Here is a 26,659-nt window from a genome sequence, read left to right as displayed (position 1 = left end):
TGAAATCATACATCCTCATCCCATCATTTTATTTTATATTTTAGTCCTTGTATAGAAACATGGAAACATTTGGTTTAATATTTTGCATTTAGCTCCCTTTTGAGTTGGAAGCATTCTGAGGTTACTCTGCTGTTTATGGTTTGAGAGTTGCCAGTCTGTTTTACCCTGTGCTTGAGGGTATACAGTTACGGCTTCACCCCTGTGGGGTCTGTCATCCCACACCATGTGCTGTTCAAGACCTATTGGTTTTTCCACAGTCTTCAGCTTTCAGATTTTCCTACAGCCACTTTAATCCTCAATGCCAGGAGATTTCGGTTTTCATTCTGTTGGAGCTTGTCCCTGCTATATAGTTTCATCTTGTCCTTAGTTAATGAATCCAAACACCCAGTCCCGTTACTGTTTTGGCAGGTGCACACCGAGCCTTTGCCTTGCTCGCTCTGTTAATTGCTATGCATGCTTAGAGAACATTTAAAGAACACCTTCACATTGCATACATACAGTATGTGCCAAGACAGCTATTCGTGGGCCATAGAAAAAAATGGAAAATATACATTGTTTCACTGGTTGTTTACGTGTGTTTCCTTCAAGGCATAAGTGGTTGCCTTTGCTTCTACCACGAGTTAACCAACTTGGCTTCTCTTTTTCCTGTTGGTTTCTGGATTTAAGGATGAAGGCACTGGTGGTCTTTTTTTTTTTTTTTTTTTTTATTTGCAGCTAAGCTGCTACATCAGTGATTTTTTCCTTTGATGGCTCATTTTCGTTATATAAACTAAGTGGCTTTTACACTGCTGATAATTTGTATATGGATTGTGCCTGCATCTCCATTTAAATTCTTCGCCTGCTTGGGTTCGTAATCTTGTTTGGCTGCTTAGTACTTTAATCCATTCAGGGTCAGGTTTTTGGTTTTAGTTGTTTCCTTTACATGAAGGTTGAATTCCTAAGCTGCATACTGTCCTGTAACTTCAGTATATAGAACCAGGAGCTACACATGTAGCCCCTCCCAACCTGGCTTTGTAATATTATCTTTGGAAAAAGATATTTTATTTTATTTTATTTTAAAATCTAAGTTAAAAATTAAGGGATTAAAATATTAGACTAATTAGGGTTTATTTGCAAGGCAATTAAAAAAAAAATGGCTATGTTCTGTCAGCTTATTTTTGTCTGTTCAACAAATCACTACCTGACTTTGTAAGCCTAGCTAGGCTTTGGGTCTGAATGAACTCTGGAAGCTTTTTCTGAAGTTATGCTCCAAAGGTCTGGGTTTTTTAACAAGTATTTTCAAGTTCTGTTTATACTATCAAACTGAAAAATAGACTAAAAGTATTTCAAACATCAGAATCTGTAGGCGCAATTATTTCTTTTGCAGTCAAAGTGTCTTCTACCTTTTAATTTCCCACAAAGTTTCAATTTTGTAGAAAATACATAGGAAAAAGTTGGGCATTCATGAAAGTATGTTATTTGTAGTTTGTCTCCAGAGAGGTTTACTAACATAGCTCTTATGTTCTTCTTTGGTTTCTCATGCCCTGAAATGTGTGTTACCTTTTATGACCTTTTCATATGGTACAATTTTAACTTCAAGCTTTCCAAATGATCTGCTAACCCATTTGGTAACCATTAGGCCTGTTTCTCCTCTTTTGTGTCTCAGAACTGGCTTGTTCTTCCTCTTTTTTGCTTACTCTTCAAAACTGGATTTGAGTCAAATCACAGATAAATGTCTTAGCCATTTTTTGAGGGATTGTTTTTTCTGCTGCACTGCGCCTGTTTTTTTTCCTGATTTTTTTGAGACATATTTCTTTAAAGGGTTGCTCTCGTGGCTGTTTTAATTTTTAAGGTAACAAGCCTTCATTTTCTTCCAAAATGTGTGCTATAAGGGTTTGGCTTTATTCCTTCTGCCTTCTGTTATATGTGCAAGCACAAAAATACCACAACAAAATTTTAGCAATCATTGGATCTTTCTTCTAGGGCTTCTTGGTGGGTTTTTTTGTTTGATTGGTTTGGTTTGGTTTTCCTTTCCGCCCACAAATTAGATGGGTCTTCAGCCTGAGATCTTGTAACAGTATTTATATTAAGATTGTTAGAAGTCAGTACTTATCTGTGGCCTTCCTGTGTACTGTGTATTAAATGTATAAAAAATATCTTCTCTGAAAATGATCTTGTTTTCATGTTGGACTGAAGAACCAAAAATTTGTCAAACATAATTACCTCTGATCTTTATTGTGTAATATTTTTTCTTATGACAATAAAGTGTTGTACTGTAGTTCGGAAATATAATTATGTTTTTAAAAAATGGTATGGAGAAACATATGATCATGAAGTTCTTCCAGAACAGAGATATGAGAAGTGTCTTAATTTCAGAAAAGCCTCGGTAGTATATTTTCTCTCTGCTTGTCTGCTATTACTTATGAAAGTCTCTGTATGTGTAAATGTACAATCTTGTTTTTATTTGAAAAATACTTATTCTGATACTGCAGTAAACACACAAAACGTGTTTTCGTGTCTTTTACTAGCATCATTTTGATAACATAGACATAGAAAACTTTATCTTAGAATGTTTTTCTTCCCTTTCCTCTCTGTGTATCACCCAATATACAAGATGTTACTTTTGTGATACTTCTGAAACTGCTCTAAATTGATATTTCTGTATTGAACTGAGAAAGTGAAGGGTTTTTTTATGTAGTGAATTGTATTGACTATAATGAAATGTGTGCAACATATATGCCTCTTTCTTTCAGAGATTGTAAGTGAATACCTAAAGAAAATATTTTAAAAGCATAAATAAGTAACATAACTTTTCCTGTGGTTTAGGTCTCTTCTATGTGTGAGTGTAGTCCAAAGAATGCATTTAGTTTTATTCCTTTGTCTGTTTGGGGTTTTTTTTAGGCCCGGCGCAAAGAGGTTTTTATCCAGGAGCGATATGGAAGATTTAATCTGAGTGATCCGTTTCTGGCTCTTCAGAGAGACTTTGAGGCAGGTGCTGGTGATAAAGAAAAAAAGCCAATATGCATGAACCCTCTGTCCATTTTAGAAGCTGTTATGGCTCACTGCAGGAAAATGCAAGAAAGAATGTCAGCTCAGTTGGCTGCTGCAGAAAACAGACAAAAGAAGGTATTCTGCTACCAACTTTTTTTCTTTTCCCTCTCCTGATTTGTTCTTTCATGCCACTTTTTTAATTTGCATCTTTGTCTAACTTGGTTATCATTACGAGTGTTAAAATGTTATCACTTAATTGTCATATATAGTGAGGTGCTGATTTTCTGGTGACATTTCGTGTGCATGCCTCATTCGTGCTGTGAATTTAGCTCTACTTACGGAATAAATGAAATATAACTGGTACAAATTGATGCAGTATATGAGTGGATAGCTCAGCGAGAGCTGAGAAAGCATCATCGCAACATATTTTTAAACCACCACCACTGAAGCCTAGAGGAGCTACTGTTATTTTTGTTCTAAACTAAATAGCATAAAATAAATAATTTATCTGCATTTTATATTAGGTAGCTCTGTTTCATAAATCAGTAGAAATAAATTATAACTACTTATAACTAATTATAAATACTTCTTTGTGTATTTAGAACATTTGCTGTAAAGAGAAAATTATTTTTTAACAAGTATGTTGCAAAAAAAAGTCTCACATTGGAGGTAAAACAACGTCATTTTGAAAGCGAGTGGTTGGTTGGTTGCACATATTTCACTAATTTGTAAGCCATACCTTCCTAAAGCATAGCTAAATGCAAATATGTTGGGGAGGGGTTTCTGGAAGAAAGAGGGGAACAGTAATATAACAGACTAGTCAAGACCAGGTATTTCTGAATAATTAGAAAATAAATGATTGGTAGGCATTGAATCATCCTCACTGGATATGAGATGGATAGAATATCTTCAGCAGCTGTGACATAGCTTTTTGGTGACAGTTTTATATTGATGTTTGAAAAAAACCCAACAGACAATGCTAAGACAATTAATATAAAATTGATTTTGGTGGTAATTGCTCTTTGGGATATAATATGCACACAAAAGTATTGGAAGCGTGCTGGAAATACATGCTTAAATTAAATCAGCAAATTTTTTCTTGTTATCTTAGCTCTGATGTTTAGTTTAGTTTAAATATCCCTGCTCTGCTAGGACTTCAGAAAAACAGATACAGCATTCAAAAAAATGCATAGTACTAGACTGTATGCATGACATATAAGTCTTAAAGCAGTGTAATGGCCTATGTAGTGAATAGTCACTCATACTTACCTAGCACTTCTTTTTCATATGCTTTGTAAGCAAGCTGAGATTTTGGGAGGGATTGTCCCAGCACAGAAAAGAGCGAGTAAGATTGCTTATTCTTACTGAAGAATGGTATTGGGAGAGAACCTGACACATCTGCCTGGACGATTGGATTAGTTTCTTGTTTCAGTGCATGGCCACAAGTCTCTGCTTATACCTAAATTCTTCTTCTGTCTCTGGCTTTTAATATATGGTCAGATATATGCATGTAAGATGGGCTTACATATTGAGAATATGTCTCAAAGTCAGGGTATTGGTATGTAAATTCCATTTTTGTCCTTTTTCTTGCCCCAGGTTTTTTTACCAAAGTCTAAATCTGTAAGTCTGCATGTACAGGAAATGATGCTCTTGTCTTTTTTTCTTGGAAGAATACATGAGGTTTTTTTCTTTAAATCTTAAGCAGTTTGATCTGAATTTATTTAGCAGCTTGATTCTTATCGTAAGAAATACCTAAACCTCTAGTACACTCAATTCTTAAGTCTTTAACTTTCAAGCTAAACTTTAAAGTACTACACTTGAGAAAACCTGTGTTGCTCTGAAAGTGTGTCATTATGATTCTACTGGTTTTACTCCTCGTAACAAATAGGAAATTTAAATAACACGGGATCTGAAAACAAACTGCATGGTGTTGAGCAGCTGTGTGCATGACTCTACAGAACTTACATCTTCATCCCTTAAAGCCAATTAGAAATGGTATTTGGAGAGGGCACCCTCTTAAACTTCTTGGGTTTGTGGCAACAGATGACTTATCTCTCAACCATCTCCATTTGCTCACAAACCATTCATTCAGCATTTTACCTTCCCTTAGTTCCACATTTTTCTGTCTGTACTCCATTTCTTAAATCCCTTCATGGAAGAGGGTAATGAAGGTATTTTGAGGGTTTTCTAGAAATGTTTGACAAAGTAGAGTGACCCAATATAAGAAAAAAAAAAGTTAAGCCTAGACAAATGTGACCTAAATAGAGAGCCAGCTGCACCTCCTCCCTCCAGGAGCGGTTCCTCCTTCTCTACACGTGTGATGCCTCTGTCTTCATGTTTAGAATTACCTTGCTGTCTCACTCTTACGCTAAGTAATGAAGTCTGTGTACAGCTGTGTTTATTTTCTCTGGATATTACTGGAGTTTAAACAGGCTCAGACTGAACTCTTATTCCTGGGGATGACTTATCTGTGAATATAGTGACCTTAAAAGTATTCTTTGAATAAAATTTTTATTTGATGATAAAAAGCGAATCGTAACAATGTGCCAGAACATAGAAAAATGAAAGACGTGCACAAATAACTGTCAGCCATAGGCTTACCACATACCAAACACGTAATCTCCTGATGTCATCTGCTTTGTGTTAAGTCTCCATCCTCTTCCATCTCTTTGAATGCTTTTCCTGGAGCTGCTATCAAAATTAATTTCGATTTTTCCTGGGAACTAAAAACAGATAATCAAAATGACAGTTCTCGATTTGTCAAGTGTTTGCAGAGAAGTTAGTGTTAGGATGCATGCTCAAAGACAGACATATGGGTTGGAAGAGGCCCGTTGATGTGGTCTAGTCTAACCTTGTGCTTAAAGCAGATTACTACGAGCAGTTGAGCTGTTCATCTGTGAATTTGTATAGCTGAGTCCTGAAAACCCCCAGGAAAGGCAACACTGCAGTCTTTCTGCACTACTATCCTTGTGAAGAACTTTTTTCTGAGACTGAGCATCTTACAGGGCAATTTTTGACGTTAACCTTTTGTTATGGGGCCCCACCTGCCACTACCAAGAAGAATTTGACTCTGTCGTCATTGTAAGGGCCCTTCAAAAGGAGCGGTATGTTGCTATTAGATCATCCCTCAGTCTTTTTTTCACTAGACTGAGCAAGCCAAGCTCCCTCAACCTTTTCTCACAAGGCACGCACTCTGTCTGTCACCTTTGGGGAGGGCCTTTGCTGGTTAGTTCTTTGTGGGACATTATCATTTTTCACAGTATCCTTTTTTAACCCTTTCCAAATCCTTCTTGGACACATTTCCAGATATTTACATTACCGATATGATTTAGTGTATGTATATAGTACATTTTGCAAAAATCAGATCGTAGTTAGTTCATAAACTCCAATAAGTACAACTAGTTCCAAATCTGTCATCTAAAGGAAAAAATGCAGTGTAAATATTCAGAGGTTTTTCCTATTCAAGATGATGCAGCCAAAACAAGGGTGAGGGGAGAGACAGACATAGGAGACAGCGTAAAATGAGAAACTAGTGCTGCCCTTGTCAATTTAAAATCAAATAGAGGACTTACATATGTATTAGGGATTCTTTATATGCAATCCTTACAAATAAGATTCTATAATACTATGGTAAGATGATTTAATCTCAGATATATGTTAAAATATGCTTGTAATTATTTAAATGTAATAGAATTTCACAACAGTTAATTTATAGAACCAGTCCCTCGACTGAAAGCAAAATGGAGGAATAATAAAGTATAGAAAATCTTAATAAAAAACATTTTCACTACAATCTTATTGCATTTCCAAGCTTTAAAAATTGTACACATTTCTCAGGATTTTTGTATCTGTTTTAACAAAAACAAAACTGTTGGAAGCTTTACTGTTACTGTTGGATGCTCCACTGGCTTTGAAATGCTTGTGAAGCATCCAAATATGGTTGGATGCTTTGAAAAAAAACAATGAAATGCTTGAGAAAAAACAATGATTGTTCTGCATGCGAAGAACTGTGAATGGGACCATTCCTAAACACAGTGTCATCAGAATAGCTTGTTAATTTAATTTGCAGCTGTACTGTCATCACCATGACTGAAGAGGTGTTGTAGCTGATATTGTTTGTTTAGCAATGACTGATAATGCCATACCTTATTTAAGAAGGAGTGGACTTGGGTTTGTGCATTGCGTTGTACCGAGTGTATTGGTTAACCTGGGATGAAACTCTAAATCCTCAGTGGAGCCCCTTCACTGCTAAACAGCTTTTGAGGTATCTGAAGTCAAGATGATGTTTGTAATGTAGGTATGATTTCCTATAGTGATTGCTTCCTCTTAGTTCACTGTTTCTTATGATAATGGTCTGATTTCAGGAAGGAATTTTACTATTCCTATAATATACATCACATCAATATTGCCGTCACCTCTTTATGCTTTTTCCCATTCTTCTGAAGAAAACAGAAATTTACCGTGTCTAGAAATGTTGGGAGACTGAGACACACATTCATCTATAAGTGTAAACTCACGCAGGTTTTACTGTCTGTTCTCTCTATGTCATTTCACTTCTCTTCCTTTTTAAGCGTTTTCTTGTGTTTGAATTCTACTTACCATGCAGGAAAAAATTATTCTGGGGACAATGAGCTATAGCAGGTGGGATTTTTTTCTATTCCAACTGCAGACTCTCTCCCTCTTGTACTCATATCTTGATGACATGAGTTTCTACTCTATTCTATGGTATAACTGGAGATTAACAAAACTGTTATTTAAAAATTTATTTATATTAGCTTTTGTTTAAATGCAGTTTAGTTAAAAATGAATTGTAGACACATCTACAGTGATGTTGAAAAAGCTTCCAGAGTTAAGAAATTTCACCTCTTACTGGAGAGGACAGGCAATAGTGTGCTGTAGCAACAGGCTTCTGAAAAGCTATTATGTTGTAATGCGTGGGGGGTTTTTTGCCTGAGTCTGTTTGCTTTTGTCTTGCAACCAAGACTATATTTTAAGCATTGACTGAGAGAGGAGATATTCCACAGCTATTACCAATTCCCTAGGCCATCTTGTTTCCCACATTACAATTTACAGTAAATATATTCACAACACTGTATTATTGTCTTACACTCCAAAATTAGTATCATTTTACCATGACACTATAATCTGAATCTATAATCTATGATTCTTTTGAATCTATTGAATTGAATCTATTGAAGTGAAACATTTATTCCAAGTAAGATCTTAAATGTACTGCTATTTGCCACAGCTTTTCTTAGATTATTTTTTTGAGCATTGTGAAATGTTCTCATATTGTAGAAGCATGAAAGTTTCCTGTTGCCGTCAAAATTAACCATTTATGTTTGTGAGCACTTGATTTTTTTTTTCCCCAGAGGTACCTGAAAGTATTTTTCCAGAAAAAATGCCCACTTAGAAAATGCACTTTAGTGGTACAGTTCTGAATTGTTATTTCTGTATGGATCTGTATGTAAATAGGAAGCAGAACTGACAAGGCTAAACCAATGAGAAGAGTACAGGAGAAAGAATGCTCAGCAGTTCCTTGGGGTTTTGTTTGTTTGGATTTTTATCAGTCATTCAGATAAGCCATACAGGAAGTTACTGCATCACCACGTAAAGTGAGGAGCAGAAAGAAAGAAAACAGTTTTTCTTTTGTTGTTGTTTGGCTTGTGTAGAAGTTTGTTTGGGAAAATACAAAGCAATTTGGGTTGCATTATTACTAGTAGGTACCTTTATAAAATGGTGCATTAACACATTTTTCCAGTGCTTTTCTGGAATAAAAGCATAATGAGCAAGCAAGATGAATTAGAGACGATGACTATATGAATGAGGGGAAAAACTATTCTTGTCCATTATCTGCACATAGTAGGTAGTTTTTTGATTCTGCCTTATAACATAGTTTATACGTCAGTGATGTCATTAAGACCTTCAGCTATTACTAAGTACAGGAACATATTTGTGCTTGTGCCAAAAAGTTGGTCTCAGAAATGAATATGTTATCTCTTGTTTTAACATTTGCAAATAAGACATCTATTATGGGCATGATGGACAGTGTATTTCAACTCTAATGTCCTTCAGTCTGAGGAAGACCTAAAACCTAAACCTTTAATTTCTGGCATCAAAGTTTTTTTGCAATGGTCATCTCTTCCTTGTGTTTGGTTCCTTTACTGAGGAAAGGACTTTCTGTCAAGTCTTATGTCTAATTTCTGGAGAACAGGTAGCTCCTCACTCAGGAATCACAAGCAGTTAATCACTTTGGGGACTATCTGTGTTGTCAACGAAGGAAAGTAGATGGACTTAGTTTCTGAGCTGCTCTTCAGAGACGCCTGTCTCTTTCTTTTGCTTGTATGAGATTATCGGCACTTGTGTTAGGTATCGCAAATCACTTTCCTGGGACTGACAGGTTCATTTCATGCATAGTCTCAAAATATCAATGTCAGGTTAATACCAGGTTATGTTGAAAGACTCCATCTTGTTAATGAGAATTTTTCCTCTATGCTTTCTTACAGCTGGAAATGGAAAAATCTGATTTACAGAATCTTGAGCTGGAGCACAAAAAGCTATCAGCTCGTCTTGAAGAAGAACGTGGAAAGAATAAGCATGTAGTATTGATGCTAGTGAAAGAGTGTAAGCAGTTGTCTGGCCGAATCGTAGAAGAAGCCCAGAAACTGGAAGAAGTGATGTCAAAATTTGAAGAGGAAAAGAAAAAGGCTACTGAATTGGAGGCGTCTCTTGCAGCTGAGAAACAAAGGAATACACAAATGGAAGCTCAAATGGAAAAGCAGCTGTCTGAGTTTGACACAGAGAGAGAGCAGTTGCGTGCCAAACTTCATAGAGAGGAAGCACACACCAGTGACCTCAGAGAAGAGAGAGATAAAATGATCAAAATGATTGAGCAATTAAAAAAGGAGAATGAAAGTAAAGCTAATCTTTCTCTTAAAAATAAAGATAAAAATAAAGATAGGAGTCTTGTTTCTGTTTCTGTTGAAACAGAAGAGCCAAGTTCAAGAACTGTTGCCTGCCAAACAGATACTGTAGTGATGGACAGTAGCGCAGAAAATGTTAAGAAGTTGCCTTTGACTGTATCTGTAAAGCCTTCTACAGTGAACCCACTAGTGTCTGGCAATACAAAAATGAATGTGTGTGCCGATGCAGCATTTGCGAAGCCTGTCATTGACAGGCAATCTTCATCTAGCGAACTTGTCCCTCCTGCAACTCCTATTCTTACACAGAATCAAAACAGAATTGAGGAAAATGGACCAAGTACAGGCTCATCACCTGATTTACCAAGTAGCACTTCCCCTTTTTCAAATAGTGCTTCCCTTTGCACCCCTGCCGCTCAGAATTCCTTGCTTCCTTCATCTATGCACAGTTTGCATTCACCATCTGCCAACAGTGCTGGGCATCCAGGCCTAAATCCACGAATCCAAGCAGCGAGGTTTAGATTTCAAGCGAATGCGGATGATCAAGACCAAAATGGAAACACAACCCAAAGCCCTCCCTCAAGGGACGTATCACCTACTAGTCGTGACAACCTAGTTGCCAAGCAGGTAGCCCGGAATACTGTTACCCAAGTCCTTTCGAGATTTACGAGCCCTCAGAGTGGCGCTCCGCCACGGCCAGGGACGTCACAGTCAATGGACGCTGGCACTTACCCCCCGGTCGGTAGAACAAGTTTAAAGACTCCCAATGTATCACGAATTGACAGAGGAAACCCTCCACCTATTCCTCCTAAAAAACCAGGGCTTTCGCAAACTCCTTCTGCACCACACCCACAGCTTAAAGTTTTAATGGATAGTAGTCGATCCCCAAATACAAGTGCAAAAACTGACAGCAAAACCGTGACCTCACCCCTTTCAGGTTCACCACAAGGAATCAGGGTAATAAATGAGGAAATTATTTCTAAGTCCTCACCTCAGCTGCCACCAAAACCTGCTATAGATTTATCTGTGGCACCTGCAGGCTGTGCCATACCAGCCATAGCCTCTCCTCAGGTGGGTGCCTGGCCTTCCCACTTCCCTGGACTGAACCAACCCGCATGTTCAGAAAATTCCTTTGTCATTCCCACCACCATTGCCTGTAGCTCCTCCATAAACCCTGTTAGTGCTTCATCCTGTAGACCATGTGATTCAGACAGCCTCCTGGTAACAGCATCAGGTAAAGGGATTGATATGCTACAAACTGTCTCCCTCTAAAATAATGTTTTGGTTTTCCTATATGTCTCTCATTTGCTTTGTTTATCTTTTTATAGCTTTCTCTTTTTTACTTTCTAAAAGCTGAAATTTTCATTTATATTTTTTCCACATTCCAGGGGTATGGGAATTCTTTTGCTGATTTAGTGATGTTATAAGTTAGTTTCCTTCCTCAAAGAGGTCTCCCAAATGGAAGGCTTTTTTTAAAGGTAAAGAGGACTAACGTTAAAGTAAATGGGCTGCAGATTAGGGTGTATTAAAGAAACTCCTTTTTTTGTTTGTTTTTTTGTTTGGTTGGTTTGGGGTTTTTTTGTGAATGCTATTATTGTAGACTTCAAAATGCTTTCTCAGTCTGAAATAATATTTTGAAAACTACCCCTGCTATTGATCTTCCTGGAATATGTATTTTAGTGCTTTGTGAATCTTGTAGAAAATAGGGCATAGCTGGGCTACTGTATTCTCCTGTTGCATTAGATGGTTGCACATTAAGGTATATAATTGCCTGGATAACAGTGCAGTTTCAAATATATCACTTCATACCTACAGAATATTTTTCATTTTTATTTCCATTTTTCTATAGTTCTTCTGATTTTAGTTGTAGGCTTTGTCAACACTTGTGTGTGGCATCTCACAGGTTTACTTCAACAGAGATCTGCAAAGGTTTGCTGCTCGAGATTTAAAATCTAAGCGTTATGTTGATAGTCTAAGTCTGGAGTCAGTATGTGTACCTGCTATATATTTTGTGTTGTGGTGGGGGAATTATTTGTGTGCCTAATGGGCTGCCAACTTCAGGCTGTCTTCCTGATGTCAGTTAAATGAACAAAGGTGGCCCTGATCTACCTTTCAGTTAATTGAGGGTCTCCTATAAATCTTCTTGTCAACATTTTTCCCTGCTGGGATCAGTAGCACTGGAACATTAGGTAGAAGCCCCTCTTTAGCCTGACTGGTGCTGCAGTGAGGAAGACAGGCACACAGTTATGGTACATTTTAGACCTTCATCAGCAGTGAAGAATGTTTGAATGGTCTCAAACGTCGATCAGTTATTCTCAGTTCAGTTATGGTACTTTGGTCCCTGTATCATTATCTCTAGGTCATAAAGGCCCTGCACAGCTGGACTGCTTCCATCACACAACCAGCCACTTTCTGTTGGTAGCTGCACCACTCTCTGGTAAGGCAGCTGAACTCACTCACCAGCCTTGGGGAAGCTATTCCAAAAGCAGCATGTGGCAAACTTGTATCTGTATGTATAGGAGATTCTAGGGTTGAAATTACTAAGGAATTTTTGTTCCCATTCCACTTCATTGAAGACTCTCTGCATGTTTCTGGAGTAACCTAGGCATGTTTTTAACATTTGGCTGTGGCACCATGCTGTCAGACTCCCCTCTCCTTTTTGAACTGTGTCATAAAAATATGAGCTCAGAAATCTTATCTTCCATTTGCCTACTACTTCTCAGAGTTAACAACTGTGACATTTGATGGCTGCCTCTTGGTTTGCTGTTTTTCATATGGATGTCCTGAATTTTCATCTTAAATTCTTATTCCTAACTGAGTCTGCTTGCCATGTCAGATAGATCATTAGTCTCCCAGTATTCGAGATATTCTCCAAACCTCCTTTGCCTTCAGGTGCTATAAGGCTCCATAATGGAATTAAAATTTCATTGGAAAAAAAAAAAAAGTCAGCTACAAAGAAAGTAGCTTTTGTAGGCAAGAGGCTGTCTCACAAATCCTATCAGCATGAATTAGGATGTATATTTCAATTAGTCTTTCCATTAACTAGACTATATTTAGTAATCATTTAAGATAGTTTTTTAATATTCTTAATAAAAAAACCCTGTTTTAAAAATGAAATTGCCACCACTTGACTTCATAACTCCCTGTATTGTTATTGCTTTAGTTTGTGCTGTGAAGTATAAACTTTTTTTCGTAGGACAACAATCAGCCGTTTAAAAGGACTCCTCCAACAAATAGTCAATTTGTGTTTCTTATGAAATTTGTGGCAGTTCTCAGAGGCAATTCTCAAAGATAGGGTTTTTGTCAAAAACTGTTAGCTTTTTTTAATTGTGCTGGTTTATATGTTCAGTTTGCCTTTCTTCATTTACACTCCATTCACTTGTTTTTGGAAGAGATGGAAACATTTGGGTTTATTTAATCCATTGCTCTGAACACTTGATGGTGTTAGTATTTTGTAAGTGGCACTGCTTTTTGTGAACTTTTGTATTGCAAATGGGAAATGTACCCCGTAATCTGAAGTTTGCAAAGAAGATTGCTTAAACTCTAGTTAGTGGTCTGATGTTTTATGTTCTTAATATAGACATGTTATTTTAATATCCCTTCTTTACTGACTGCACAGAGACTCAAAGAACTCTAATAACGTTATCTGAAATATTCAGGTAAATATTCTGGAGCTTCTTTGCCTTTTACTCAAACTAATGCTTATATTTTATTGCACTTATTCTCCAATGCCATTTTATTTATGTTTTTTTAAGGGAACTTAATCCATTTTGGCCAAGTGTTCTGGCAAACTGCAGAACTAAAATAACTTTGAGCAACAGATGTTATGCAAGTATGGAAAGACATTTCCTTCAAAATTTTATGCTGAGAAAAGAAAAAAATATAGATTTTATAAATGTACATATGGAAATAGACTTTGTCTTAGAAAAGGAAAGATAAACCAAATTTAATAATACTGTTTTCTTTAGGATAATGTGTTCAGTAATGCCTGAATTCATGTCACTTGTTCACTTTCTTTTTTAAGTATGATTTTTCTCGAGGTGAACAACATCTAACAAAGTATAAATGCTACTGAAACTTCTTTCCCATATCTGCATTTTCATGCCCTCTAGGCATAGATTCAGTTAGTATTATTAATGTTCTGGTTGATTTTAGTCTGGTTTGTTTACTTTTTTCAGAAAATGTTTAGAATTTCAATTTTACTTTCAGTTCAAGCAGAGCATAGTGAAATCTTATTCATATTTTATTGTATAGTAATTAGTGATCCTCAGTCAGAATTTGATTATATTTTTTAAACAACTAAACCAAATCTTAACATATTAAAAAACACATTGAAAGGATTCTCCTTTTTTTTTTTTTTCCCAAGAAATTCATGTTTCTTTCTTCTACTGTGGAATCAGAAGAATTGATAATAGCCTAATCACTAAAGTATTCTATTTATTAATTTTAAAACAGGTTCCTCGTTAGCTCAGATTGCTTTAAGAACATAACAGCCTGATCTTCAGTAAGGGAGCATCTTAGTTCTAGAAAGAGCAACTATTAAGAGCAAACGTGAAATCAGAGCACCAGTTGTTTCAGTTACACGTTCTGCTAAATCGATGTGACGATACCTTCTTTTAGAGACGGGGCATGGTACTGCATGTTGCTCTTTTCATCCCTGGTGGGAAAAGACAGCAGCTTTTGTCATTAATGTTTAACAGACTGCACATAGAGAAATTACAATGAACATTTATGGCCTGATTCAAAATCTGCAGCAATGTTTTCATTAACTTCAGCAGCCTTTGAACTGGTGCCAAAATGCCTCTCCTCTGTTTGGATTTCTACATTTCAACGGCTGTAAGACTTCAAAATGGAAACAAATGTAGGCAGTTGGATTTTCATACCCCTGGGATTTCTGCTTTCACTTTCTTCTTGGTTTTGCGCTTTTTATGTCAATTTTCAATGAATTATGTTTTTTATTTTGCTCATTTCTATAATGATTGATTTTTTTCTCTATATACAATTGGCTTCAAAGATAAAAGTGGGAGGGTGAGAGACTGATCGGGGCTCCGAAATTAACCATCTCACATTCTGAAGCTGATGCCAGAAGCTGGTTTTGTCTGTCCCTCTGCCCTTCATCACTGCATGCCCTACAAGCTTTCACAGATGCTTCACATTTCCTAACTTTTTGCATCTGTAATGGTGTACCTTATTTATTGGTATTTTCTAACATTGGTGTATTTTGTTGGGTGAATTCAGCTCTATTATATTGCTTTACATTGATAAAAGAAACTAAAATTATGTTTATGTTATTACCTGTTATTTGTATATTTTTCAGTAGAAGGTTTTCACCTAATGATAACCTACTATAATGAATTTCATCACTGAATTGCAACAACATATTTTTCATTTCAAGGAGCTGAAAGTTAAGATACCACGTATGGCACAAAAGAGACTCCTTTTATTTTGGTAGTTCTGTTAAGGATACTTTAAAAAAAAGACAACAAAGAACTTGCACTATTTTCAATAAGGAAGGGAACTCGGGAATACTATTCATATTACGAAACTGCTTAGCAAAGTGAATTTCACGCTTCAAGCTTAGTGTCAGGCTACCCAAATTCCCCCAAATAATTCCAGTATAATTTGGACAAAGAATGTTAGCATCAGGAGTGCCACCCAAGCCATGCCCACTATCAGTTAACTACCATGGCAAGACAATAAAAACTACAGAAGTACCATTTTAAAAACATTCATGTATATAGCAACAGCTGCAGCACCATTCATTTCAAAGAACAACAGAAGGCTGGAAAAATAAAAACACTTTTATAATGGAAAGGAAGAAGAAAAGTTATTCTTCAGATCTTTGGGGATTTTGTAAGAGTTACCTGTTCTCAAATATTGGAAGTGGATAATTTTTTTTTTTTACCACTTAAAGGATGCAGTTTACTTTGTATATTATTTATTTTTTTTACAAACTTCAGAAAACCCTCAAAATTCTCTGATTAAAAATACTGGAGAAACAAATAAAACAAATATTAGTAAGAGTATTAATAGTCAGGAGGTAGCTTCAGAACAGATGGATGGAGTTAACTTTACGGTTTATCGTTGGTTTAAAATTGGATTTATAAGGTAACTTCATAGATGTAGTAATGTTTTCTTATAGTCAATATCAAATAAATGGGTTGAATAATAAGCTAACATTGTGAAAATACTGCAAATATGTTTCCTTTACCTACTAAACTAGGGAACGTAATTTGAAATGTCAGATTTAGCTTACTTTAGAAACAAATATGAAAATACTGAAAGCATTTACTTTTTGTTGTTTTGAACTGTGATCAAACTAGGTGTTCTTCACTGGGGCTGCTCAGATAATGCATTCTTGTGTAAGTCTGGACCGTAATTAAAATTTGCCCAGATCTTGCAGGTTTCCTAAATCTATTGCTTCTATAGAATTCTATTAGGAACTTCCATATTTAATTTTGTTTTTCCAAAATGCAGAGCAGATCATCCCAGCATGGTAGAGCTACTGCCACATGCTTTTTCTAGTTCTAGGTCTTGGAAGTTGGATAGCGCTTGATCGGTTTGATGGAGCTGGAGGTAGTGCCCTGCAGCTCCTCTTCAGTCTTGTGTGTTGCAGAACCACAGCAAAAGCTGTGTAAACAGTTTCTTTGTATTGTCAGATTTCAGGCTCATATAATAGCTTATGTGTGGCCACAGAATACAAAGTTATTTATTTAAGAAAGACATATAATGTGGATTTCCGAAAGGTAATTGTGAAAATAAGAAGAAGAATCTTTCTCCTGTTTTCTCTTGCAGTCCTTGATCAAGGAAGAATGCACAAAATTTTTTATGCCTTCTGCAGCAAACTTCATATTCTTAACAAACTCCCTACTAAAGCTTATAAGTAATGAACAGAACATTTAACCAAGATAACTCCTAAGCTTTCAAAGCTTTGAATTGAATATTATTTTTGAACAGGGTAACTTGAAAGCTCTCACTTGTAAATTTTATATAACCTGTTTATTTGTTCACACTGCAGCATTTTATAATATATTGTTCCATTATCGCTAAGTAAAAGGAACATTACCTTAAGGCACAGGTCAATAATAAATATACTTATTTCTGTATTATTTGTGTAAATGATTTCTACATTTTTTTGCAAACTTATTGAAAGATGCTTAAAATTATTAGGGGCTCTCTGTGCGATTTATCTGTATAAGTGCAGGTGAGATATGAAAGTTTGCACTAAGACTGTGAAGGAGGATGAAATTTCATACGAAAATAAATATTTTGTTTTGGAAACTTTTCTTTAGATACTTTAAAAATCTTTGCCAGCATATCAGCAATTAAATGAAAACTTGTATAAAACTTTCGGAAGGTTCTGAATTTTAATAGTATGAATTTTTTTGAGACATCCAGCTGCTGCTACAGTTCATGACAAGCTTCACATTAACCTTTCGTAATGAAATCCTATTCATATGCATTAACAACCGTCACGCCTGTAAGCAGGTTTTTTTCTTCAGAATACCTTCTGATGTATAGAAAAAGCATCATCGCAAAACTTGTGCTAAACTAACAAGTCCTGTCATTTTGAAGATCCTTTTTAATTTTCAGAAGAACACAGAAAATGCACAGCTTTATTTATGTGTTTTCCATCTAACTTCTGTTGCTTTAACTCACAGGCTGGTCTTCCTCCCTAACCCCTTTGTTAACAAGTGGTGGTCCTGTCCCCCTGGGTGGCAGGCCCACCCTTCTTCACCAAGCTGCTGCCCAGGGAAATGTCACTTTATTATCAATGCTGCTTAATGAAGAAGGACTGGACATTAATTACTCTTGTGAAGATGGCTATTCTGCCTTGTATTCTGCTGCTACGAACGGACATACAGGTAAGTGATTCTAAGTTTTGTTACGACACTCAAGTGAAATAGTGAAAGCTTATTTCATAAATCTTAAATATTAAATTAGGTCAAATGCATGCTTTTTAAAAATATGAAACCAAAACTGAGATATATAGGTTGTATGACAAAAGCCACAGTATAGCGTATCTATAAGCAATAATTCCGGAGGCAGAATTCTGGAGCATAGAAAACATTCTTGCTTGTGGTAATATTCTGTAGGAACATCCATTCTAGTTCTCCACTCCCTTCCTATAAAAAGCCACCAGATATATTCATCCCATGTTCTGTGACAAACTAAAGAGCTTTTGTGGCAAAGGCAACTTGAAAGAAAGAACTTTCCTCTACAGGGAGTAAGCAGGAAAGAATAGGTCATCACCAGTGTTTTGATCTTCTGCAGCAGCAGTGAAAATGATGTAAGATGGTTTCAGAGTAGTGTGTTACTTGTGAAATAAAATGGACTGTCTTTATTTTTAAACTAGATGAAATAGCCTTAGTTTGTTCTCTAGGCTCTATTGAGAGAGTTAACATTTTTCCTTTGCTTTTCCCCTTACCCCAACCCTCAGTCTCGAGGAGGTAGCATCTCTGAACCTTTCAGCAGTCAGTCTTCATATTTTATGAATATATTTATGAAATGAGGCAAATATATTAGTAACAGATATGAATTCCATGGATACAAACTCCAAGCAATAATTTTCAAACTATTAACATAAAGCTCTCGAACAGCAGCTTTCTTTAAAATTCCAGTACATATCACTGTAGTTTTTTCTACTTTTGTGAAAATTTCCTAGATTTTTATATTGCAAATAATACCATTATGCTGTTTTGGACACTAAAGATAAAATCCACCAATCAGGATTTTGTTTCACAGTAAAAGGTAGAACACGGTGCCTTTAAAGCCACTGCTTTCAAGAGTACTTTGTGGTTTTATTTGACAAAGTATTTGTTAGTGACACAATTAGAAAACCCCGATCCAATGTTCAAAATAATATTTAGAGAGACTATTGTGTTATTTTTATCAAATATTTTAAAAATCAAAGTAAAGTTAGGATCCAAAATGCATAGCTAGGCAGATAGTGTACATTCTTCTGACATGTTCGGGGTTAATTTTGCTACCAGGCATAGAGATAGGGGGAATTTTCCCTTTGTTCGGCATGGTGTATTTTGTCTTTGCTTGCTAGGTGCTATGGTTTACTTCGTAGGAACATCTGGGCCTTTTCATCTGACACATTCTTTGCTGCTGCCAAGACCCTTAAAATAATGGAAAAGTCCTTTAATTTGTTTTCTTCCTTTAGCACTTATCTTCCCCCCCTCCAACTTTCTATCTTCAGTATTAAGAGTCCAAGTTTATTGCTTTGTGTGGATCTATTTTTACCTACTCACTGAATGGATGTTCTGTGGATTCTTCTACGCTTACATCCATTTATCATTGCTGGTGTTTGTGGGAAACTGTAATTGACCCAATTCTTCTTCACTCATCTTATATTCCTAAAACGTTCTAAAGCAAATGCCCTGATTTTCAGTTACAATTACTGAGCAGTTCTTACTGACAGCAAGGGCAATTTGGTTTCTTGTTTTATTGTCAAAAATTCAAATAAGAGAGGCACTTGACAGAAGTATGAAAACACAGTAATACAAACAAACACATGCATATTCATCCTGTAATTGTTTAGTATCTTTTACTTCTTAAGATAAAAAATATATTACAAAGGTTTTAGTGTTGAACTTCTATTTATAGTTGACAGGATCCGAAAAACACTTTGTTGTACAAATCACAGCATTTTAGTGACTAAGTGCATTGTATGAATTCTGAATGAGAGAATCACACGGCAGCAGTATTGATGTCTCCTTAACACATTATATGAAAATTGAGAGCGGTAGATTTATAATATTTTTGGAGAAAGGTTTTTGTGCGTAACTATAATATATAATCCTTTCTTTGTTACTTGCAGTTTGTTCCCAAGTGCATGGATAGATGCAACTCTTCGAAGTGAAGACTTTTAAAATCAAATTTATGTAAAAATATAAAGGTTTAAGAAAGGAAGTATAGGAATAAATCTCTTACTTAAAAAAGTCCATTTTAATAGGTTTTTTTAACTAACCAGGCAGAAAGAAATGACACTGATGTAATTTTAAGAAGAATAAAATAATTTATTGTACAAATTTTTTTCATTGTGTTGAGTAGGATTGTCAACAGTAAGTTACTGTCTTTTGACTGTTTTTTTTTTTTAGCTTAGAATCATGGAATCATAAAATCATTCAGGCTGGAAAAGACCCTTAAGATCATCAAGTCCAACTGTAAGCCTTAACATATAAGTTTACCCTGCCAGGTGATCGCACCATGATTTAACTTATTGAGAATAGTTTCAACCTGGAGTTAGTGACTAAATACATCTGGAGATTTCCAGGACCCCGTGTTTCTTCTAAGTCAACTAACCAGATTTTCCGATTTCTCCTGGGAAACAGTTTGCCAGAAGAAAAGAGTAACTCTAGACTCGTTAAGAGCCAGCATAGTATGCACCTCTTTTCAGAAGAAAAACACCATGTTGCAGAGAGTCTAGGAAGAGTGGAAAGTGAATGATCTCCACACATTTTCAATGAAGAAATACAGTATTTGAGACGTGTAGATATCTAGAGAAAGGTAGAGCACGTTGTAACCAGCATGGTGGCAGCAGCTGTTATGTGCTCTCAGCCCAGTCTGTAGAAAAAATTGAGTTACACAAGAAAAGAGAGCACTCAAATATTCTTTCCTAATCTGTCCTAGCTGCAAAATGTGTGGCCTTCCTGTTCGTAAACAGTTGCCTTTTGAGAGCTGCAGCTGAGGGGTTTTCCAGCACATGAAGCTCATAGCAGCTGCTTTGTTTCCTGCACACAGTCCCCAATTCTGTAGGTCTGAGAGAGAGAACTTCCCTAAAAATATACACTAAATACTTTCTTTGTGTTTGAATGGACACAAGGAAACTGTTGATTTTATGATTTAACCACTAGATTGGGATAGCTGAACAGATTGTTTTGTCAGGCCGTCTGTCTTTGATCCGTTAACAAAGCAGGAGCTGCTTCAGTCTGTTATGCACTTGATAACATGTACAGTAGTTCCCTCAGCTGATATGTCTGCATATCTGTATTGTGTTGCCAGTCCTGATCGTTCTCTGCCCCACACAAGGTGGTTGAGAAAGAGAGAAAGGAATAATATGAGTTGCTGAAACTGAGAGATGTGAAGATAATAACATCCTTTGGAGTCAGCTATGTGCTAATCATGTACATTTATGGTGTAATCGATTCTCTTCTATCCTGAGTATTTGGAGGCTGTGGCACCCTGATTGATAGGAAAAACTGGAATGATGTGGGAAGTAGAAAGGAGTGAGGTGCAGAGACATACAGCTACATGGAGTCAGCTTTGCCAGGCCACTGGATGTATCTGCAGGGTGTTTGCCAGCACTCTGGAAGAACTACCCAGCTGTGGTGGAGAGCAGTAAAGTCTCCAGGTGTTTGTGCTAATAAGCTTCCATGTTTTGCTTTTGCTTTGACCAAAAGCTTTAACGGAGTGACAACATCGGTGTCTGTCTTGTGCCTGCCCTTCCCCCCAGTCCCCTCCACTGGTGATTACTTCTGTGGCAGGCAGCAGTGAACTGGAGTTAATGAGCCTGGACTGACCCAAATTAGCCTTCTCCAAATCCCAACCAAAGTCCATCCAGACAACTCAGGCTTCTTGGAGATTAATGCTCTTTTGCTTGATATGCCACCAGAACAGGTCATGTAGACCTTCCTAGCTCACATGGTATGCCTTATGAAAGTTCCTCATGCTTGCACCTATCCCTGTGAATAAACAGCTCTTTTCAGTGATCTTCATCAGAAACAGTATTTTCACATAGATAAGCTACCACCTGAATGGTCTGCCAATCAATAACTGTGAGTTAACCATACCTTTCTAGAAAGGTGACCTTGTTGTGTGTGTTCTTCATGGCTTTTGCATGGCTAACGTATGCTTTATGAAGCCACCAAACAGTGTTCTAGCCAAATTTTTGAAACGGCTAGAAGAAAATTTTTTCAACATCCTTCATAAAATTTAGAAGTATTTTAGGATGTCAAGCAGTAGTCTGTATTTTCAAGTTAATTGTTCAATATAAGACTGGGATTGAGAATGGAAAGAGGAAAAAAAATTGCATTGTTAGCAAAGTATTTTTTCTGTTATGAAGTGATTGAAAATATAATTTGATTTTAATTGGTATTATCTTACAAGTGGAAGTACTGGGTACGTTAGTTAACCGAGAGCTTCTTTCTGACTCAAAAAAAAGTCATTACAGGTGAAGTCCTGGTATCTTATCTTGACAACCAACTTAAAAAAAAAAGTTATTTCAGATCAGATTACTTATTTAAGAATTTAAGAATCTTAATTTGCAATATAATAGTTTACAGTGTTTTAAAATCCTATTTCTTGATGTCAAATTATTTATTCAATCAACTCCACCACATCTATATTAATATTTGAAAGAATTGTAACAGGAGTAAATATGTTCAGGAATGTTTTAGATTAGTCAGATTTCTAAATAATTATAAATATCTGTTTCTGATATCTAGAGATAAACTTCCCTAGCAAGGCTTGGCTCCAAGATCTTATCCAGTGCTGGAACAGAGTTCATTAAGCTTTCTCAGAAATCAGGTCAGGAGTTTGTAATTGGTGGTCTAGCTGAGTTTATTTTCGAAGTAGTGGTTTCAACTACAAAAGACTTGTTTTATTTTGGTCGAGAACCAATTTCAAGAATATAGAGCAGATTATGTATTTTCTTCAAACTTAATTGCATCAAATGATATTCCAATTTGTGGATGAAAAGCAGTCTAATTACTGTGTAATTAATTCTCTTAATTTAGCTGTAGATGGTGGAATCAGGCTGGTACTATTTGTAGCGTGTCATTTCGGAAATAGACGAACGGGAATGGTTTGGAGAGGTTTGAGGTTGTCAGCTTATCTTATTTGTCATTGCAATCCCATGTCAGTGTCCTAAAACAAGAGTGGCCGGCCTGCCGTTTGAGCTGCGTGTAGCCTGGGAGCATCTCCCCTGGGGCTGTCGGGTTTGGGATGGGTGCCATGACTGCCAGTGGGGCTTTCCCGTGACTGCCTTTGGGGGCTGCTGGATAATTCGAATTCCTCACTTTGGAGGTACAGAAATCAGCTAACGCTGTGGGAGGTGCCAGCAGTGGGCACGAATTTGGATCCCGGTAGAACCCACCGCAGTCCCTTTTTGCAGCAGAGTGGTGGTGCCCCCAGGGAGCCGTTCTCACCTCTATCCTGCAAACCACTTTGGTTCCCTAAGGTCTGTGGTGCGTGGGCAGAAAGACTGGCTGCTGTTGCCCCTTGAGCAGGTTTTAACTGGTAGTTTTCACCACTCGGTTTTGTTGCATCAGTCTATGTTTTTGCTCAATTTATAGATTGTGTGAGATTGCTGCTGACTGCAAAAGCACAAGTTGATGCTGCTGATAAAAATGGCTTTACACCCTTGTGTTCAGCGGTTGCTCAGGGACATGTCAAGTAAGTGAACTCTGAAGATTTTGCCCATCAGCTATTACTCAATTTCATATTCTTTTTACATTATAATATATACTGTTTTCATTACATTACTGTTGCATTCTTAGGTATATATGCATTCAACTGTCATTTATTGAAAGCATCTACTAAAACTCATATTCATATGACATTCTGTTTTTAATGTTTTCCATTTGTTTTGCTTCCAATTGCGGCTCTTCAGGTTGCTGAGCATGTATTATTAGTAACCATAATATGAGACTGGTCTACATGGGTGTCGTCCCTTTGAATTTATTTTCTTCACGTTGTCAGCCATAATACATGATTAATAGAGGAAGGAGGAAAGAAATTGCTTTTGCACTGATTTTTTGAAGCATAGAGAACTATGAATATCATATTCAGAGACAAAAGAACATTTATCTGAGTATTCTCTTGAGTGATATAGAATCAAATACTTTAAACAACAAAACAATTTTTTTAAGATTTATGGGGTTTTGTATCAGTAACTTCGAAAACGAGAAAGTTATGTATGAGTCAAAGAATATTTCTAAGAACATTCTAAGAACATTTCTAAGAACATTCTTCAAAATGTAGTTGCAATCATTTTATTTTTTGAAGCTCATAATTTTATAAAGATTGGTGGCTTATGACAGCATGATTGGAAAATTCTGTCTTCTTTTTACACTGAGAACCAGTACACAACAATTCATCCAGATGATAGGTTTTTCCTCCCTTTTCCTCCCTTCATCAGAGAAGCCGAAGGCTGCTGTTGTGTTTCTGCTCTGCAGCTTTACTGTGTGTCGTGGAATGGTAGGAAGTAGAACTGGAAGTTGGAAGCGATCACTCTTCCAGATAAATCTATTTTGCAAATGCAAAGAGTCTTAAATAGGAATCTTAATTACAGACTTTACCTTTGTTTTATGTATCTTTGGTTTTCCTTATGTTTCAGGTTTTGATTCTTTTAATGTTGCATTTTACTATTTTTAAGGATTTTACTCTGATACAGTGACATGTCGGGGTTTGAGTCTTTGAGTGTCGTTATACTGTGATAGGCCCTGACCCAACAATGTGGAAGAGTGGGATCCCTGTCCCTCTCGTGATCTTCCATGAGCATATAAGTATCATCAGAGATTCTTGCCACTTCTCTGCAGACTTCAAGCTTATCAACTAATGGTCATCTTTTACTGGAAGTCTTAATCCAGAGGTAGTAGATTCCCGCGAGGTGTTTTGAGCACAGAAATTCGTATCTAGTTAAATGTTTCAATGTGTTACATAAAATCTGTAAAAATTACATGTGACTTGACAAGACAATCCAGAAGTACACTCTTCATATTCGCCCACTAAAACAAATATCTTTGTTTACAAAAGACTTTGTTTAAATAGGAAGCTATCTATTTCTCTGACTTACCCTCACAACACTTTGCTATATATTGTCTGCTGTGTTATGATATTGCAGACTTTATGTTCTTTTTCCTTTAGAGTTACTTATGTAGTATGATATCCCTAAACACTTTTCTTGCTTTCACTTTTTTTAGATACTAAACGTGAACTGAATTGTAAAAGTGAGCATGGAATAATAACAGGGCCAGCCAAAAATAGCAGAGAAGCTATGAATGCTTCAGGCTGTTTGATTTGTTGATCACTTCAAAGCTCTGGCTCAGAAAAATTCTGTAATAGGCAGAATTCAGGGCAATAGTATAGTCTGTCTCCTTTCAAGTGTTGTGTTTCATAGTCTGTGTTACTTGTATGACAGCACTAAGAATCTGGGGTTAATGACAGCTGTAAACTACTACCAGTTACACAGTACTTGTCTGTGACAGATTTGCTAGCCAGCCTCCTGTGACGTGGCAGTTAACCTTATTGCTGAACTGGCACAATAGTGTTGTTCCAGCCCGTTACAGAGTCAGAAATAAATTACAGTTGTTTAGGGCTGTTCAGTAATATCACCAATTCAGAAAATGCTTGTAGGAGAAACTTTCACAGTCATTTCCCGTGTGGTCCAGGCCAGGCTGACCTTACCTGACCTTGTGGTGGAAAGTCAATGTAGCACTTCCAGAATCATTGAATACAATGCAAAATAACAAAACAGATATTTTTAACATCGCAGACCTAAAACTCAATCTGCATGTGCTTTATGGAGGTGTCTTGTTATAAGCCCATCTTAGGAAGACTTTTGTCACTGTATGGTTAGGATACATGTTCAACATTTGATAAGGTAGAGCATTCCTTTTATCTGTATTTTTTCTGTTCATTTCAGCATTTTCAGAAAGTGCAGCTAAGTAATTCCTATTAATGTTATCTCCTTTACTCTTCTAAAATTGGTCATTTTATCTTGAACTTGATTGATTTTCTGACTAAATAACTCACTAAAAGGGGATTTTTTTTAACAACTGGTTTTTTCATCTGTAATTTCTTATATGCTTATATTCTTACCTGTATCTTTCATTGCTTTAAATATTTTGTCACCCTCTTGCTATAGCATGGTCTCTGAACCAGCAGTTATATGGCATTGCACTAGTTACTTTGAGGCTTTATTGTTGAGGTCCTTTGTTTTTATGGACTAATAAATATTGAGCCAGAGAGACGGGGAGTTGTCTTTGTTTAAAGCCCTTGTTTGAACTGCAGAGGGAATAGATTGGAATTAAGATTTTTCTGAAGTCTTGAGAATTGCTGAAATGCTGGGTTTGGGAAGGGGAAGGGAGCCAACCCTGGCACAAAAATAGGGAAGAAAACCAGACCTACTGTTACTGGGTTGTGAGGAAGTACAGAACCTTGGGTCCATATGCTGGTCCCTAGTGAGTCGCTCTTCAGCCCTCCACCTAATCTCTTATGCTCCCTAACCCAGCAGCTGTTACCGGCACAGCCCAGGCCATCCTCTGGAGGAGCCTCCATCAGGGGTCTGCATGGTAGGTAATGCTGTAGCCGTTTTGCTGTCCCTACCACGGGACTTCCCTAGGCCAGCGTCCCTTTTACGGGTAACTAAAGCTAGTCCTAGTCCGTTCTTTTTTTTTTTTTTTTTTTTCTTTTTAAAGCTATTTTAAATATCAGGAGTCAGGAAAGAATTTGTACCTTTTTGCTCAGCTGAAGGTTTCACTTAAGCAGCTGTCATGAAGTTTTTATTAGCCTTGTGGAATTAAATGTTTTATATTCACAATTTTTAAATGCATCCGCAGTAGTTTAAGATTTATGGGTTTAAAGTGACATGATTTTCTGTCTTTATATCTATGTGTATATATGAAATTATACCTTATACTTGTGTATATGTGATGAATAAAATCACAGGTAGGTCTGTATCTATAAAATCAGTACTTTAGAAAAGAAGTATTTAAAAGTTGTAGGTTATAAAGAGTTTTTGGATGTTGAATACAAGATCA

The 26,659-nt window shown here is 36.5% G+C and overlaps 1 protein-coding gene across 3 annotated transcripts in view; it reads left to right on the top strand.

Annotated features, from left to right (window-relative positions):
• The window catches only part of LOC142358780 (cortactin-binding protein 2-like), a 143,654-nt gene that overhangs the window by 84,811 nt on the left and 32,184 nt on the right, over nucleotides 1-26,659 (top strand). For all 3 annotated transcript variants that reach the window (XM_075428178.1, XM_075428177.1, XM_075428179.1), the window contains exons 3-6: nucleotides 2,881-3,105; nucleotides 9,477-11,124; nucleotides 17,552-17,755; nucleotides 23,192-23,291. In XM_075428178.1, coding sequence (XP_075284293.1) covers nucleotides 2,881-3,105; nucleotides 9,477-11,124; nucleotides 17,552-17,755; nucleotides 23,192-23,291 — 2,177 coding nt within the window. The remainder of the gene's footprint in view (nucleotides 1-2,880; nucleotides 3,106-9,476; nucleotides 11,125-17,551; nucleotides 17,756-23,191; nucleotides 23,292-26,659) is intronic.

The sequence above is a fragment of the Opisthocomus hoazin genome, chromosome 8 (assembly GCF_030867145.1).
Source record: "Opisthocomus hoazin isolate bOpiHoa1 chromosome 8, bOpiHoa1.hap1, whole genome shotgun sequence".
In the NCBI taxonomy this organism is placed as follows: domain Eukaryota; kingdom Metazoa; phylum Chordata; class Aves; order Opisthocomiformes; family Opisthocomidae; genus Opisthocomus; species Opisthocomus hoazin.
This window is presented reverse-complemented; position numbering and strand designations above follow the sequence as displayed.